We start from the raw sequence: 17,252 nt of genomic DNA, 5'->3' as shown, positions 1-17,252 counted from the left end.
TCAGCACCATATCCTTCTCTCCCTAGAAACAGCCAAGGAGAGGAAAAGATTTGTATAATCAAGGAAACAATCTCTGGGTTTTGGGTGTTTTTATTTTTCTTTCACTCTTCAAGTCTAAGAACTTTAGCTGAACTTGATTTTAGCTCTCTAAATTATTTATAGTTTTAGTTGGCAATCATCTTTGGATTTTCTCCCAGAAAGGGCAACATTTAGGATTTAGACAAGTTTTGCTAAATTAAAAGATAAGTTACTCGTGGATTATTAAGAACTTCAGATGTCGGAATGTATAAAATGAAAACAATAATTCTGTCATTCAAATGCCACCATTGGCATTTAATTGTACTTTTATGGCTTAATCTTCAATTCTAATTATTCATATTTTCATTTAACATATACTGGTTTTCTGCTAAATGCTGGAAATTATTCTCGGTAACAAGGATACACACACAGTACAGGAAAGATAGTGCTTGCTCTTTTGTTTACTGATACTCATCAGAAAGTACAAGTTTTTCTTTGAGCCTGCAGCCACCATTTTGTTTGTTTATTTTGTTTTGGAGCCACACCTGGTGACGCTCTAGGGTTACTCCTGGCTATGTGCTCAGAAATCACCCCTGGCTTGGTGGACCATATGGGACGTGGGGGATCGGACCAAGGTCAGTCCTGGGTCAACCACATGCAAAGCAAACACCCTACCACTGCGCCATCGCTCGACCCCAGCCATCATTTTTGTACATTTCTTTTTTGTCCCTTTAGCTATTATTGGTTTGGGGTAGTATTCCTTTAGACTACACATTACTTAGCTGGTATACTGCTTAATTTAGAAAGCTTTGGGATTCTTTTGGATTCTCCTGTCACTGACTTCTAGTTGAAGTCTGCCTGCTGTTAGTTACATATTTTGCTTGAGTTTGATCTTGATTTTGGGGCTTGAAAGATAGTACAAGAGGTGGGGCATTCATCTTGCCAACCCAGTTTTGATCCCTGGCACTCTGTATAGTTCTCAGAGGGTGAGCTGGGGTGGGAAGGAGAGAGAGAAAGAGAGAAAAGAGGAGAGGAGAGAAGAGATGGGAGGGAAGGAGGAGAGGGCAGGGTAAGGAAAAGAAGGGGAGAGAAGTGGAGAGAGAAAAGAAAGAAAAATTTGGGATCCTCCTTTATCTCTGAGTGCTTCTCCAAGCACTGCTGACCTGCGTCTATGGGCAGTGTTGGGTCTTTTTCTTTGCTTAAATGTTTGTGTTGACCTTCCTTGGTATTGCTAGGGGCTGTCAGCATCAGAGCTATACTGTGTGTATATGTTTGTGTATATTGGGTAAATCAAGTCTCTTTTTCCATGCTAAACATATTGCCCAACCCCTTGAGTGTTCTCCTTGGTCCCCAGGCCTGTCATAGTAATATAAAATGTTGACCAAACACCCTGGTGTCTAACTGTGAGATCCCAGGTTCATCCTCCAACATAGGAAAAGCACATCTTTAGATGATGCCCTAATGGATGCAGTAATAATAATAATGGGCTTAATCCCTGGCACCATGTATAGTTACCTCATTCCCTATAGGAATGAACTCTAGGTGCAGAGCCAGGTGTAAGCCCTGAATACGCCTTGTGTGGTCCAAACCAAAGAAAAACTAATCAGGATTTTGAGGTTGACTTATTTTTCTCTCTGTCAGTTTTGTTCATGAATTTTTTAACCTACTTAAAAATAACTTTGTTGCAACATTGATTTCATGCCATAAAAGTTATCCATCTGCTGTTTTTTTTTTAAAGCAATCTACTGAGTTGTACAACTATGATTATAATCTAATTAGAAAACATTTCCATCATACCACTGAATATCTCTGACCATCTGGGCCCTCTGGTAACCTCAGACTATACCCTTTTGGCCTCCTTAGTGTCTGATGAAAGGTCAGTTCCAAATGGATCCTTCTCTTCTCAGTGATGTGTTATGGTTCTTTGGAGGCTGTGATTTGTTCTCACCATTGCTTTTTGGTGATTTATTTTTGATGTGATCTGTCTAGCCTTCTTTGGAATAAACCCTCTTGATGTTTGTTGGATTTACACGTGCTTTTCTTTTCCTCAAATTTAGGAAATATTTAGCACCTTTCTCTGCCCATGTCTTACTCTTCTCCTTTATATACTCTAATTCTGTGTATGACAATATCTAACAGATATACGAGTATATTTAGTTCTTATTTTCATCTTTCTTTTTTCTTTAATTTTCTCATAAAACTTCTCATTGCATAGTGTTCATTGGTCTGTCTTCAGATTCACTTGTCCTTTGTGCTATCAGCTAAGTTAGCTCTTAAATTCATCCAGTATATTTTTATTTTTAGCCTTTCCAGTTCATTTTTTTTGATGGTTTCTTTCTTTATCTGAGATTTTTTGTTTTTCTTCTTAATCTTTAATTCATTGTGAGTGAGTATATTTTACTTTACCAAAGATAGTTATTAAGAGTGTCTTTAAAAAAAAAAAAGAGTGTCTTTATGGTAGGGCATTTGCCTTGTATGCAGATGACCTGGACAGACCCACATTTGATCCCTGGAATCCCATATGGTCCCCCGAGCCTGCCAGGAGTAACCCCTGAGTGCCACAGGGTGTGACCCAAATAGCTACAACAAAAGAATTTCTTTAAAATTCTTTTTTTTTTTTTTTTGGTTTTTCGGGCCATACCCATTTGATGCTCAGGGATTACTCCTAGCTAAGCACTCAGAAATTGCCCCTGGCTTGGGGGGACCATATGGGATACCGGGGACACCGGGGGATTGAACCGCAGTCCTTCCTTGGCTAGCGCTTGCAAGGCAGACACCTTACCTCTAGCGCCACCTCGCCGGCCCCTCTTTAAAATTCTTGACTACTGATTTCAACATCTGGCTCATCCTAGAATTATTCTAGATTATTTTATTTTAGGAATGTCTTCTATTTTTTTACTTCTTCACATGTTTTAAGTTTGGATCTTCTCTGGGACATTGAGAATACTACATCTGAGAGTCTCTGTTTATTGGTTTGTTTTTTGTTCCATATGCATATACATATCACACACATATGCATGCATTAAATCTCATTAGTTTTAGTAGGAATTCATTGTATTTGGCATGTTGGTTTTTATTTTTAAATGTTTGTCTGTTAGCTGGCTCATTGTGTATCTGCAGGTTGCCTGGGGTGTTCGATCTAGACTGAACTTGACTAGGAAGCTTTAGTGAGAATTTTTCTTGTTTTTGCATCTTTTATCATCATTCTGTGAACAGTGGACTAGCCTAGGATGCTCCTCCGCATGGCTACAGAAGAACAATAGAGCAGTTTCATAAGCACTTGTTCAAGACTCTTTCCCCACTGGCCAAAAGCATGCCACAGGCTGCACTGAGCCCCCAGAGGGAAGCATGCCTTTCCATGAGAGGATCTATAAAGTCTGACCCTCCATGTATTCTACCAATGCAGGAAGAAGAATGGAGAAGAGGAGAAATCTGGCTGAGTTTTCTTTGTTGCAACTTTTCCACATCAAAGCTGGAATAGGGCTAAAGCTACAGTACATTTTGGGGGCATTGTGTAGTTTTGGGGGACATCTTTTTGGTTGCTAGTGAGGATGCAAACTTTGTGATCGTGTGGATGGGACTCAGACCCTCCCTTGGGCACAATAGTGTCCTTCCCCTGAGCCCTCAGCTAAGGTTTTTGGTGCTTGTGATGCTTCAAAGTCCTATTATATTCTGGGCCTTATGTTTCGTTCCTTCTTTTTTTTTTTTCCACTTCAGGTTAGTAGCAAAGATGAAGATTTTCTTGACCTTTCTGTTGATGTGGAGCAGAATACATCCATTACTCACTGTCTAAGGTAATTTTGGGGGTTTGACTGTGCACCTAGCTTTTGGTCAGGCTAGTAAATAAGTGGGACTGGGGTGAGGTACTATATTTCAGAGATAAATTTTCTTCCTGTTAAGCGAATTATTATTTATTATTTGTTATTCCCTATTTCTTCTTTCCCAAGAGAAATTAAAATAACTTCATGTCTGGGCCAGAGTGATAGCACAGCGGATAGGGCATTTGCCTTGCACACAGCTGACCTAGGTTCTATTCCCTGCATTCACTATGGTCCCCCAGCACAGCCAGGCATAATTTCTGAGTGCAGAGCCAGTGGTAATCCTTGAGCACTGTCAGATTTGACCTCATAGAAACAACAACAACAACAACAACAACAACAAAATCATTACATGTGATCTGGAGAAGTGTTCCACCTAGAGGAGTAGATTAATTGAAATCATTACTTGAGAAGTATAAGTGGGTTTTTGTTTGTTTGTTTTTGTTCCTTTTGTTTTTGCTTCGGCTTTTGGACCACATCAGGTGATGCTCAAGACTTACTCCAGTCTCTGCACTCAGGGGCACTAAAGGGGATGTCAGGGTTGAAACCTAGGCCAGCAGTGTGCAAGGCAAGAGTTCTACCTGCTGTATTTTCTCTTACACCCTAAAAATAAGATTTCCATTTAGAATTGTTTTGAGAGCCTTAGTGTCCCTCAGCAGCACTGTCTTGTCTTGCACAGCCAGGTTAATGCATGATGCTGGAGATGCTTATCACTTCCTCCCTGTTCCTTGGTTCTTGGGTAGCTCAGGGGTTGTTCCTGGTACTTGAGGGATCATACATGCAATGTATGAGAAAGGGGCTCTTACATGCAAAGCATGTACTCAGTTTGTTGATCTATCTCTCTGTTCCCCCACCCCCAATAAACTAATATTTTCCTTTTTTTTTTTACTTTCAAGTTGCTGTTTATTAATAATAAAAACACTTTCATTTAACTCTAATATTTTTTTTTATAAGTCAAATTGAGCAGTGAGGGGGTTATATACCAACTTTTGTGATACTAACGTTAATAAGTTCTGATAAACCACTGCCATTGGACCAGCCTCATTATTTTTATTGCTGTGAAAATTGTTTGAGTATTGTGTGTTAAGACAGCACACGTTACATTATTCCAATTAAATCTAATGAAACCTTAAAAAAATATTATTACCTTTTTTTTTTTTTTTTTTTTTTTTGGTTTTTGGGCCACACCCGGCGGTGCTCAGGGGTTACTCCTGGCTGTCTGCTCAGAAATAGCTCCTGGCAGGCACGGGGGACCTTATGGGACACCGGGATTCGAACCAACCACCTTTGGTCCTGGATCGGCTGCTTGCAAGGCAAATGCCGCTGTGCTATCTCTCTGGGCCCAAGATATTATTACTTTATTTAAACTCTGTGGTTTAAATAATACATTTGTGGGGGCTGGAACTGTGGCACAAGTGGTAGGGCATTTGCCTTGCTTGCGCTAACCTAGTATAGACCACAATTCCATCCCCTGGTGTACCATATGGTCCCCAAGCCAGGAGCGATTTCTGAGTGCATAGCCAGGAGTAACTTCTGAGCATCGCCGAGTGTGGCCCAAAAGCAAACAAACAAAAAAATACATTTGTATGTGCCATTCTATGTTCCATATTCAACACTAATCCTACCACCAGTGTAAAATTCCCTCCACCATTGTCCACAGATTCCCACTAACTCCTAAACCTTCCCCCTTGGTAGGCACAAAATGATACACTTATATTGCTTGTTTACAGGTAAGTGGTAATGAAATATTTTTTAAACTACAGCAAAACAAAATGTGTGAAAATTGTTATGTCTTAGAAGGAGGTCATTGTCATTGTCTGAAGGTCTACTGAGCTAGTTCTTGCTATTTGAGCTATTTGCTGATCTTCCTGTTATTTTGTTTCTTAACATTAAATAGCTTCTATACCACTTTGACATCTATTCTGGTGTGTTCCTACTGGAATATTGAAAAATTTGGAGAGGCTGTACACATGCAGCTGTGCAATACAGAATTCCAAGCTCTATGGCTGATATGGTGCTGACTGGGACATGGCTCTGACTGCTAGGACTTCTTGAAGTATAAGAGGGTGATGGGGGGTGCTTACAAGAAAGTACAGATGATGTCAGCCCAAATACTAGCTTACCTGGAGTTTTGGTTGGTTTGGTGACTCTGCAGAGATCAGTGGTAAAGTGCTGAAGTTGGGTTATTGGCAAAGCGGTGATTGTGAGTGGTGGGTTCAGCTGCTGAGATTTGGGCAGAGTGGTGACTTGACCCACGCCCCCTTCTCAAAAAGTGCCCCCGTTTTCACCTGCAAGCCCAGTATACCCATAATTTTCCATGGCTTAGTTTGTATCTCTTTCGAGAATAAAATGAGTCTCTGGAGCTGGCTGCTGAATAGATATGGCCACGGCTGTGGGGCGTGTTTACCGCTCTAAACTAATGTTTTCTTAGGGGTGATGCTTGATCTGAGAATTAAGGAGGAAATTCCCTTTTTTTCCCTCTGAGCATTTTGGAAGGATTATTCATCGGAAGAATTTTGAGGGGCTGAGAAGGTAGCTAAGAGAGGTGGAGAGCAAGAGGACTTGAGCTTAATCTCCAGCACCCCACAGTACTGTGTAGCCTGATGATCACCCCAAACACCACCCTGGGATGATTCTAATGTTTCTCCAGCAACATCACACCTGTTCCGTGAGACTGAGCATCTCCAAGCATGACCCTCAGTCTTTGAAATCTATCGAGGGATCCCCAATACATGAAATGAAATTTTCTCTCCTCATTGTTAAGAGAAACTCCCCAGGATTGTGAGAAGTTTTGTGTTGATAAGCACAGTAGAAACAGGCTCCAAATTGGCCCAATACACAATTCCCCCTACTGTTCCCTTTCTTCTGCTGTGGCTCCTTATAGTATGCCCTGCATTGGACCCTGGGGAGAGGGGGTATCTCCCACCTGGCTCTGTACCCCTGTGTGGACAATTTCATCTTTCATTGCCTCCCACCCCACTCACCCCATTATTGATTTTAACTAGCTGCTTCTTTTGGACAGGGGAGATTGAGAAATATCAGTTACATTCAGGAGGTCACCTGCACCCTTCCCCTCTCCAGCTCTCCAGAAGTGAACCCTGAGCACAGCCTGATATAGCCCCTAGCCTCACCTCTACACTCTCCCCCACAATAAAAGACAAAAAAGAAGTTCAAGGATGGTTTCAGGCCAAAACTGAAGTGTCTCATTGTCTGCCTTGTCAGTGATTTTTTTTTTTCTTCTGTAACTTCTGGCTGCAGAAACTCAGAGTAACTCACCTTTATCTTTCAAGGATGTTGGGTGAATCAGAAATGTATTCTGATACTGCTTTCTCCTGTCCTCCTCACTCTGAAAATTCCCCATTTTCTTACTGCTGGTAGGAGAAAAGGAGCCGTTTTCTTTATCCCCCCCAAAGCACTATTTTAAAAGTCATTCTCAGGGCCAGAGAGATAGTATAGCAGGTGCTTTGCACATCTTAGACCTGCTAGTACAGCTAGGTATGTTCAAAAACAAAATATCAGAAACACACCCCCCCAATTTATCTCTATGATCAGAGAAAGAGTATAGGTAACCTGGTTTTAATCCTCAGCATGACATATGGTCTCCAAAGCCCTCCAGGAGGGAATCCCTGAATGCAGTGAGTCAGGAGTAAACCCTGAGCACTGCTGGGTGTGGCCTCAGCTCCCCACTTCTTATCCCCTGGCCCCAATCTTTCTTCTTTTACAAAGTCTTCTACTTACTCTGAGAAGCTTCTATATTAAGTGCAGGCATTTCTTCCACTCCCTCTGGTCCCTTCTGGTGCTACTATTTTTTTCCGACCTCTGTTTCTGGTTTAAGTTATTATTGAGATGTGGTACTTTCTATTATTTGACACATTTCATTTGTCTTTGTTGTGACTTTCCTTTTATTAAAATTCTGATGATATGGGACATGGAGGGTGCCTGGAGCATGGAGCTGTGCAAAGGAGAACCCAGGGCTCAATCGTCCACAGCATGGGCTCCTCTGGGCACCAGCAGGAGTGACCTCCCCCCACCCAAGCCTAGCACTGAGATGACCTCTGAGCACATGTGGAGGCCTCAGTGGGAAGGGGGGTACAGCAGAGGTAGCCCTCTTTTTTCCTGAAGATGTGCTTTGGAGGTCAAGTTCTGAACATGTGAGGCTGCATGAAGGTGCCTCAGATTATTAACCTGCAGATGCCCCAGGAAACAGAAGAGGAAGAATGATGTGGGAACATCTGAGGGCAGGAAGCCAGACTTGAATATATAGACGGGAAAAGCTGGTCTGGAGACCAAGAACTGTGACAGGTTATTGGCCTTTTTGTTTATTTATTTTATGTTGAGTTTGAGGTCACACCTGGCAGACCTCAGGGCTTACTTTTGACTCTGGTCAGGGATCACTCCTGGTGGACTTGGAGGACCATATGGAATGACAGGGATCAATCTTGGATCAGCCACATGCAAAGCAGGTGCCCTATCTCTTGTGCTATTGCTCCATCCCTGATATTGAGGTTTAATTCCAGTTAGGGACTGAGGAGCAGAAGAAGGGCTTTATGTTGGGGGGGCATCATGGAATACTGTCAGATCTACTTGCTTTGAGCTCTACCTTGGCCCCTCTGTGTTGGTCATCGGATTGAATGCCATGTGAGGGCACTGGTACTGCATATCCCTGGCAGGCGTTTTGGGAATGACCAAATGATCCACCTGAGTTTTCTGTGGATAAGCTCCATGTCCACAGTTGCACCATTGATGCTCTGTAAATAGGATTCTTGGTTGAATAAGCTCAGCTCATTCTGGTCCCCGGACTGTCTGAGTAAGGAAATGTCACAGACGTTCTCTGGGCCCCAGGGGATCATTATATTCTGGATGTTCCTTTCTGCCTTTGGAGCTGTAGCACAGGAATGTTAAGTAGACTCTCAATGACCAGAAGAGAATGAAGAGCTGTGACATTTTAAAAATTGAAAGCTCTAAGTGGTGCAGGAAAGCCTGGTGGTACAGAGAATGCAGAAATGGCGAGCAGAATGGCTTTTGCTCAAGTTCTTGTCTTACTCTGTGGTTGAGGTGGGAGGTAGGGCAGGGACTGTTGATCCTTTGCACCTTTCTTAATCCAGACAATGACAGTTTGTTTGTGGTTTTTAAGTGCTGGTGGCTCTGCTTTTGTACTCTTTGGAAGTAGAGGCCACCAGGGGTGTCCATAGCTCATTTTCTTCACAGTAATAACTTCTTACATTCTGTGTGACTGAAGTTTTTTTGGACTCAGCTCAGAGGATCACATTGGGCTTTTCTGCTTTAGTATTTTTCTGTCCCCCCCCCACTCCCCCCCCCCCTTTTTTTTGGTGCCATACCTGGCAGCTCTCAGGAGTTACTCCTGGCTCTGCACTGAGAAATCACTCCTGGCAGGTTCGGGGACCATTTGGGATGCCAGGGATCGAATCTCGGCCACATGCAAGGCAGATGCCGTATCCACTATGCTATAGGTTTGACCCCATGTCCTAATTTTTATTTTTGGTTTATAGGTATTCTCTGGTAAGCCCTGAGTTTATACTGAGCCCATTGGAACCCTACTTTATAGCTCTCTCTGGCCTGTTAAATAGAATGACTGTTGGTAGTCCAGACCAGTGGACAAACTGAGTCTACCCTATAATGTGGATCATTTGGAATGATCTTTTGTCCACCTCCATGCCCCACATTCTCCCGGAGGTAATTAGACAGCTGAAAGCAAGGTCTGAGTGCGCTGGGGGCTGGTTTGAAGATGAAACGTTTTTCCCTGCAGAGACTTCAGCAACACAGAAACACTGTGTAGCGAACAAAAATATTATTGTGAAACGTGCTGCAGCAAACAGGAGGCCCAGAAAAGGTATGTGAATGGTTTCTTTCTCTTTTATTATTATTATTTTTAATCTGGGGCACATAAATGACTTAGTTCTCAGAGGCTTTGTGTAATGAGAAAAAGCCAGCCTGGGACGAGAGCAACAGTACAGCTGGGAGGGTGTTTGTCTTCCAAGTAACCAACCAGGTTCAATCCTTGGCATCCCTTAAGGTCCCTTGAGTATACCAGGAGCAATTCCTGTGTGCAGAGCCAGGAATAATTCCTGAGCATCCCTAGGTGTGGCGTTCCCCCCCAAAAACAACCTGCCCCTGCAAAAAAGGAGCCAGCCATGGGGTGGTGGGATGCAGGGCAGCTTTGTGTCTGCAGGTGAGCTTGCCATCACAAAACTGCTTCTGTTTATTCAAGTCTGTGTGGCAGGAGTTCCTGTGTTTTGGGCTCTAGGCTGTTGTGTGTCCCCGCCCACCCCCACACTGTTTCTGAATACTTCCTAGGATGCGAGTGAAGAAGCTGCCCATGATCCTGGCCCTGCACCTGAAGCGGTTTAAGTACATGGAGCAGCTGCACAGGTACACCAAGCTCTCCTACCGTGTGGTCTTCCCGCTGGAGCTGCGCCTCTTCAACACCTCCAGCGATGCTGTCAACCTGGACCGCATGTACGACCTGGTGGCCGTGGTGGTGCATTGTGGCAGGTGAGGGCTAGCGGGACGTGGGCCACCCTGTGCCTCTCTGGATCCCAGGCAGCATACCAACTCTTCCCCATGGTCCCTGTTCCCTACTTCTGTGCATCCTCTTCCCCTTCCACTATAGCCTCCTTGCTGTGGCATGGACCCACGTAGGCTCTCTGCCCCTTGCACTCTCTCCTCTACGTACTCAAAATCTTTATCACACAGTCTCTTGCTTTATTTCCCTCCTTCCCCATCTTCATTTCCTCTTCCATACTAAAAGTTGTTGAAATCACCATCTCCCCTGGAGCACTAGCCACCTCCCTGTGTATGATCCATTAAATTATTTTTTACTCTTACTCATTGTACCATTCAGCCTCCCACTCCCCACAATGCAGGGACTGTGCTGGTTGCTTGCCTATCTCCCTGACATCCAGAGGAGGGTCTAGTGGATGCACTAGATACAGCTAACACAGTTGTTAGGCATGAAGATTCTTTGGTTTTGAACATGATTTCCTGCTGGGTTGTGAGCCCGGGGATAACAGATGCTTTACTTGTCTCCACATTCCATTCACACCCAGTGCAGTGCCAGCTCTGGGAATACATGTGTGATCGGGCAGGTATGAGCACACGCAAACACAGGCCCTGCCAGTTTGTGTCTCCTCCTGTGTTTTTGCTCATCAATCACTGCTGTCATTTTCTGAAACACTTCTTAGTTTTACAAAGAAGTAACTAAATACTTCAGTTTGTCTTCCTTTTTGTTTTTCCTTCTAGTGGTCCTAATCGTGGGCATTATATTACTATTGTGAAAAGTCATGGCTTCTGGCTTTTATTTGATGATGACATTGTAGAGGTTGGTATCAGATTATTTCTTTTATTGTGGTGGGATATTGATTTTTTTAGGGGGTGTGTGGTGGGTATGTGTTTCTAAAATAGTTCTGTTTTCCCTCTGTCTGACATGAAAACCATTTATATCACATCAAATTAAAATTCCCTAACTTACCCATGGGAAGGGACAAGGGGCACGATGATGGGCTCCTTGTTTATTCATTATTCAGACACAGAGATATCCAGGCCCCCATGATTTGTGGTCATGTCAGCCTTGTTTCCTCCTGAGATTGCAAAATGCTCCAGATAAACTTGCAAGTTCTTTTAGCATTAAAAAAAAATAATACTGAGGGACCAGAGAGAGTACAGTGGGGTATGGTGTTTGCCTTGCAACCAGCCTCCCCTGTTCAATCCATAACATCACATCTTGTCCCTTAACCTGTCAGGAATAATTCCTGAGTGTAGAGCCAGGAATTAACCCTGGGCATCACCAGGTGTGGGCCAACACACCCCCCTCATAAAAAAATTATATTGAGTTGTGCTTATTTTGGGGGGGGGTGTCACACTCAGCAACACTCAGGAGTTACTCCTGGCTCTATGCTCAGAAATTGCTCCTGACAGGCATGGGGGACCATATGGGATGCCGGGATTTGAACCACTGTCCTTCTGCATGTAAGGCAAATGCCCTGTCTCCATGCTATCTCTGTGGACCCTGAGTTGCTTTTTTTTTTTTTTCCTATGTTGAATAGTACTGTAAAATAATTTAAACAATTTTTATGTGTTTGTTTTTGGGTCACACGTGGCAATTTGTTCTAGCATCCACGGGAAGCTAATGTGACAATATCACTCTTAGTATTGCCTCACCTAATCTGTGTTTATCAGCTCACAGCTTCTTTCTTTGTCCTCTTGTGAACTGTTATATTCCCCCAGGCACTTGGATACCTGCTGGGACTCAGATTAATATTCACTGTGAAAAATTTTAAAGGAAAAGAAAAAAGAATTCAAAGTTATCCCAAAGATACCTCAATCATCTTTTTTTTTGTTTTTTTCTTTTGTTTTTTTTTTTTTGTTTTTGGGGCACAGCCATTAATGTTCAGGACTTACTCCTGACTCTGAACTCAGAGGTCACTGCTGGCCTGGTTCAAGGGACCAAATGAGGTGCTAGGGATTAAACCCAAGTTGGCTGCATGCTCCAGGCCCATTCTCTCTCTCGACCTTTTTGAAAGACCAAAAGTCCTGTCTTTATTAAAGTATGTGCCCCTGAGTTTGCTCAGGGATGTAAAGGAAGTCTTGCTTCCCCTGCAAGTCACAATTCAAGTAGCTGTGCTTTTTGTCAAGTCAATTGTCGTGTTCTCCTCAGTTGTCGGTTAGCTGCTGAAAGTTGCTGGTTGTGGCTGCTTGACTATGTTCCCTCTGTGTCGCTGTCATCTCCCTCAGCTTCCAGCATTTCCATCAGTTCTCTTCTCCAGGTGGTCCTTTAAACAATAATGTTTTCTATTTCTCATTGCAGAAAATAGATGCCCAAGCTATTGAAGAGTTCTATGGCCTGACGTCAGATATTTCCAAAAATTCAGAATCTGGATATATTTTATTCTATCAATCAAGAGAATAATTTAAAAAGAACTGGGGGACTCATCCTAGTAGGGGGAGGGGGAAGGTTTGAAGCACTGTTCCAGGGTTCTCTGCAGACCATCCTCCCCACCCTGGCGGCCCACCCGTGGCATTGCTTCCAGTCCTGGGGCTCCAGCTGTGTGAGTCTCTTGTCTCTCTCTCTGTGTCTCTCTGTTTCTCTTTGTTCAGCTGCTTGAGGCTCTCTTTCTCTCTCTTTCTCTCATTCTCTCTCTCTTTCACTCTTCTCTGTCCTCTCTCTCCTCTCCCTGCCCCCTATTCCTCTCCATTCAGCACTATGTGTGGTTTTCTTTTACTCTGAGGTAGCGTTAACTGCAATCAGATTGTAAGTAAGGGTTATATGCATAACAGTTGCCCATTTTAGGATTGGGCCCATGCCATTTCCCTGGTTCTGGCTGGCTGGATTCGAATGGCATCTCTGGCACATGTCTGCAATCTTTTCTGGGTTGTCAGCCTCCACCTTCCTAAGTAGCTGCTGGAGCATCTCTTCTCTGGTGTTTCTTCAAATTGTACCTGGAAGCCAGAGGACCAGGCTAGGTGTTCACCCTTTGGGGCAACACCTGTAGCTTTGTACGTTTTAAATGTTTAAAAATGAATCACCTCAGTTCTAAAATTCTCGAGGGGTACAGTGGTGGCAGCATAAATGTGGACCAGGGTGAAGAGATAGCCAAAGAAGTGGTGAACACTGCCTGCCCCGTTACCCTCCCCAGGGTTCAAGGCAGGCAAAGCCAAGAGGAGGGAGACAGTGGTGGACAGTCAAAAGTGATTTTGCTGTTCTTTCTACCAAAACCAAGTTTAGGAGAGGAGCTCTGTGTGGCCTGCCTGTCTGTGGTGACAGACTTTTCCTTTCTTGGAGGCCGTGTGAGTGTCTATATTTCTTCTGGCTCTGCTGAGTGCTCCAGGAAGTTCCCATCACTGGCAGTGAGCACCTCAGATGCTCTCACACTGTGGAACCAGAACTGCTAAGGCTGGTTCCCCTCTCCTGCCTTGGCCATGATCTATCGCCCTTTTCAACCTTTCAGCCTGTTTATGGAGTTGCTGGAGTTGGATGCAGGAGGGAGAGTGGGGTTCAAAGGATATGGCAGTGGGTGGGTAAGGGATAAGCAAGCACAGGGCAGCATGTCTTGGGCCCACGCTCCCAGGATGCTGTCTGAGATGGGAGTTTTCTGGGAGGGAAGGACCTCATCTCGCCATAGTTACTTTTACTTTTGTTTTCTTTTGTTATGTATGTATTTATTAGATCATTTGCGTATTAGTACCTTTTATTAAAAAGGTCGTTATTTTTTTTCTTTTTTTTTTTTTTTTTTTTGCCATTGAGCAGCTTTCTGGTTTTCTACAAATCTAATGAGTCGTACAGCTTGGCTTCTTATGTGAAGCCAGTGGACTTCCATACACTATAATATACTGTGAACATATTCTTTTGTTATCTAAAATCAATGAACAAACACACAAACTTTCGGCATAATGTGAACTAAAAATTGAAGTTGGAAATGTTAGTGGTTATCTTGCAACAACTAAGAGCATAGCACTTTATCTAGATGAAAACTGGATTTCTTACCTTTGAAATACCTTAATCTGATGGTTGCTCAGAACCTAAATAAGCATGCTAACACTTCATTTGTTCATGCTTGAAGTGAAATATTTTGCTTTTCACTGGAAAAGACAACAACAACAACAACAACAACAGGGTTATTTTCATGTTATTGTTTTTTATACAAGTGATGAAAATATACCTTGCCTTGTTTAGAGGCAATTTCATATTTATAAATACTTTGTCTTTTTTTCCCTTCCTTCCATGAAACATGCAGTGATTACTTAATCTGGAAAGTGAGTCTTTATTCCGTTTTTAAAGAGAAACACTTTCCACTTGAAGGGGGTTGATATAGGGAACTGATTGTACTATATATAACCCATATATTTGACTGCAGGTTGCAAAAATCTAAAAAAAGTGATGGTTGATCTCTAATATATTTGGAACTGATTCATAAGAAAAAAATAATTAAAATTATCTTTGGAAATGACTCTTGCAGCGATTTTTTTAGAAAAAGAAGTTTCAGTTGGTAACTTACAGAAGTAATATCTAAATGCTAAGTCATGGGTGGTTTCAGTACGATTTGCTATTTGTTTGGGAGGCTGTTTTTCCCACCAACTTCATTGATGTGATTCTTCTACGTAGCAAGGGCCAATAAAATTCATATTATTTGGAATAGAAAAGAGTATGGAAGATGCCACTGCCATTAAGGTGACTGTATGGTATCTGAAGTGCATTTCTCCAGCACTCTTCAGGCTCTTTAATTGTTAGCATCACCCGATCATTTCTAACCCTTCTCTCTCTCCTCAGTAAATGAGAAGCTAGGCAGCTACCGCCTCCCTCCCCCTTAATCATTTCACCTTCTGGAAAGACAGAATAGCATGAGGACGCATCCATGTTCTGTTTGGTTTGTATTTTGGGCCACATCTGGCGATGCTTGGGGAACCATATGGGTTGCTGTGATCAAACCTTGGTTGGCTGTGTGCAAGGCAAAAAGCCCTAACCACTGTGATCTGGCCCTGTCCCACACACATTCATATTTTATCCTCATTCCTCACATAAAGCCGAGACTGACATTCTGAGATCAGCAAGAGCACAAAGACTCAGCAGTATTTTCCCCAAAGGCCAGGGTTTTTGTGTGTGTGTGTGTGTGTGTGTGTGTGTGTGTGTGTGTGCGTGTGCCATTTGTAGGGGATGGGGCAGGGGCCTGCTGTATTCCTTTTAAACTGCTGAGTGTTTTAAAATAAGTTATAGTGTTTCACATATTTAAAAGAGAAGAAAATACATGCCTTGCTGTGGGTTTTGTACTTACCAGTCTAACATCTAGATATGGGCACAGTATGTTGTTGCAAAGCCATTTATTTAAAAGCAGATGCAGAAGGTTTGTAACCAAGGAGCCTTTGTGTTAAGTTTCAACAGGAAGTCTTCATGTTTGGTTTTATGGCCTGGGACACTTTGGGTTTAAGATGAAATGGGGTGGGACGGGAGAACAGAAACGGGCCCTCTGCGTTTATTTTCTTGGGCATGCCTAACAATGGACTATGTTCTAATTGGAGCTTAGGGCTTATTTTAGATATTGGAGTGTAGCTTTATTACAGATGGATTTTATCTTTCAACATTGCATTTTGATCAGCTTTGTATATTTATGTGTATTAAAACATTGTGCACTAAATGTTTTCGTTGTTTGCTACTCTGTGGTCAAGGCACTTAACTTACCAGCACTCTGGTGAGTAACTCATGTGAACAGCATGGGTCAGGGAAATTGATTTTCTTCTCTTCTGCCTAATTAAGTTGGTTTTCTAGTGTTACATTAATTTATTTTTGATCCCATTTCTGTGTAACCAAAATAATTACTGTTTTTGTGTGGCATTTATTTGACTTTGTTGCTAATAGAAAGTTTAGTTTTTAATTGAAAATAACATGTACCTTTTTTTTTCATTTACTGTAACCCAGTTCAAGCACTTTAAGCAATAATGTCAATCTTGTGAAATTTCAATCAGTTTAATGCCCTGCCTCTAAAATTGTTTGCAAAAAAAAATAATAATAATAAAATAGGAGTTTTCTTCCTAGAGAATAAGATCCAGGGAATGTTATCCACATGGACTGAAATCCTTTTTAGAATGTGAGTCACTGGCCTGCCTCATGTTCAGGTACCCACTCCAGTTCTGAAGCATCAAACGTGTAAAGCACATTCTGGTGATTATTATGTACAGGCAGTGCTGCCCTCAAGACTGATGAAGTCAGAGTTAGAGATGACTCACCACTCTTTTGAGTGAGAAAGATAAACAAATTAATCCAGAAACCAGTATCTGGGGAATTTCGAGTGGAGGCTGAGAGGGTGGTGATGAATTCAGGGAAGGCAATTAGGCCCTCAGAGAGATGAATTTCGTAGTTGGGATTTTGCATAGAAAATCTCCTATTTATGAAACCAAAGATCTATTCCCCAAATAAAGGAGTTTCGTCATTCCTACCTTCCTTACACACACACACACACACACACACACACACACACACACACACATACACATACACACACCACTCCACTCTCTCATGGAACTAAGGCTCAAGTTTGCTCTGGGGGCTTCTCCCCCAACCAGGCTCTCAAATGATCCATGTGGGCATAGGACACATGCATGCACACGTAAACACACACACACACACACACACACACACACACACACACACACACACACACACACACACACACCATGCCCAACCAGGCTGTCTCAAATGATCTATGTGGGCATAGGAGATCATCTTCTGATACATTTCCTCAAATCTACTTGTGGAAACCAATGTACACTCAAGCCTCCTGCTTTCTCTTTACTGTCTTTGGACAGTTGTGCCTGAGCAGATACAGAGGCAGACTGGGAAAGTCACTTATATTTGCAGAGACTCTAGTGGGCCATGGGGAATGTCATTCAGATTTTTTTTTTTTTTTT

At 42.7% G+C, this 17,252-nt stretch overlaps 2 protein-coding genes across 2 annotated transcripts in view; both read left to right on the top strand.

The window, feature by feature from the left end:
* The window catches only part of USP46 (ubiquitin specific peptidase 46), a 62,179-nt gene extending 47,379 nt beyond the window's left edge, over positions 1-14,800 (top strand). Inside the window, exons 5-9 of the mRNA XM_049790163.1 lie at positions 3,736-3,812; positions 9,604-9,687; positions 10,152-10,349; positions 11,097-11,175; positions 12,661-14,800. Coding sequence (XP_049646120.1) covers positions 3,736-3,812; positions 9,604-9,687; positions 10,152-10,349; positions 11,097-11,175; positions 12,661-12,762 — 540 coding nt within the window. The 3' untranslated portion in view covers positions 12,763-14,800. The remainder of the gene's footprint in view (positions 1-3,735; positions 3,813-9,603; positions 9,688-10,151; positions 10,350-11,096; positions 11,176-12,660) is intronic.
* Positions 1-17,252, top strand: part of OCIAD2 (OCIA domain containing 2) — a 945,756-nt gene that overhangs the window by 47,665 nt on the left and 880,839 nt on the right. The window lies entirely within an intron of this gene.

The sequence above is a fragment of the Suncus etruscus genome, chromosome 16 (genome assembly GCF_024139225.1).
Source record: "Suncus etruscus isolate mSunEtr1 chromosome 16, mSunEtr1.pri.cur, whole genome shotgun sequence".
NCBI classification, from domain to species: domain Eukaryota; kingdom Metazoa; phylum Chordata; class Mammalia; order Eulipotyphla; family Soricidae; genus Suncus; species Suncus etruscus.
The sequence above is the reverse complement of the archived record's forward strand: the minus strand, read 5'-3'. Positions and strand labels throughout refer to the sequence as shown.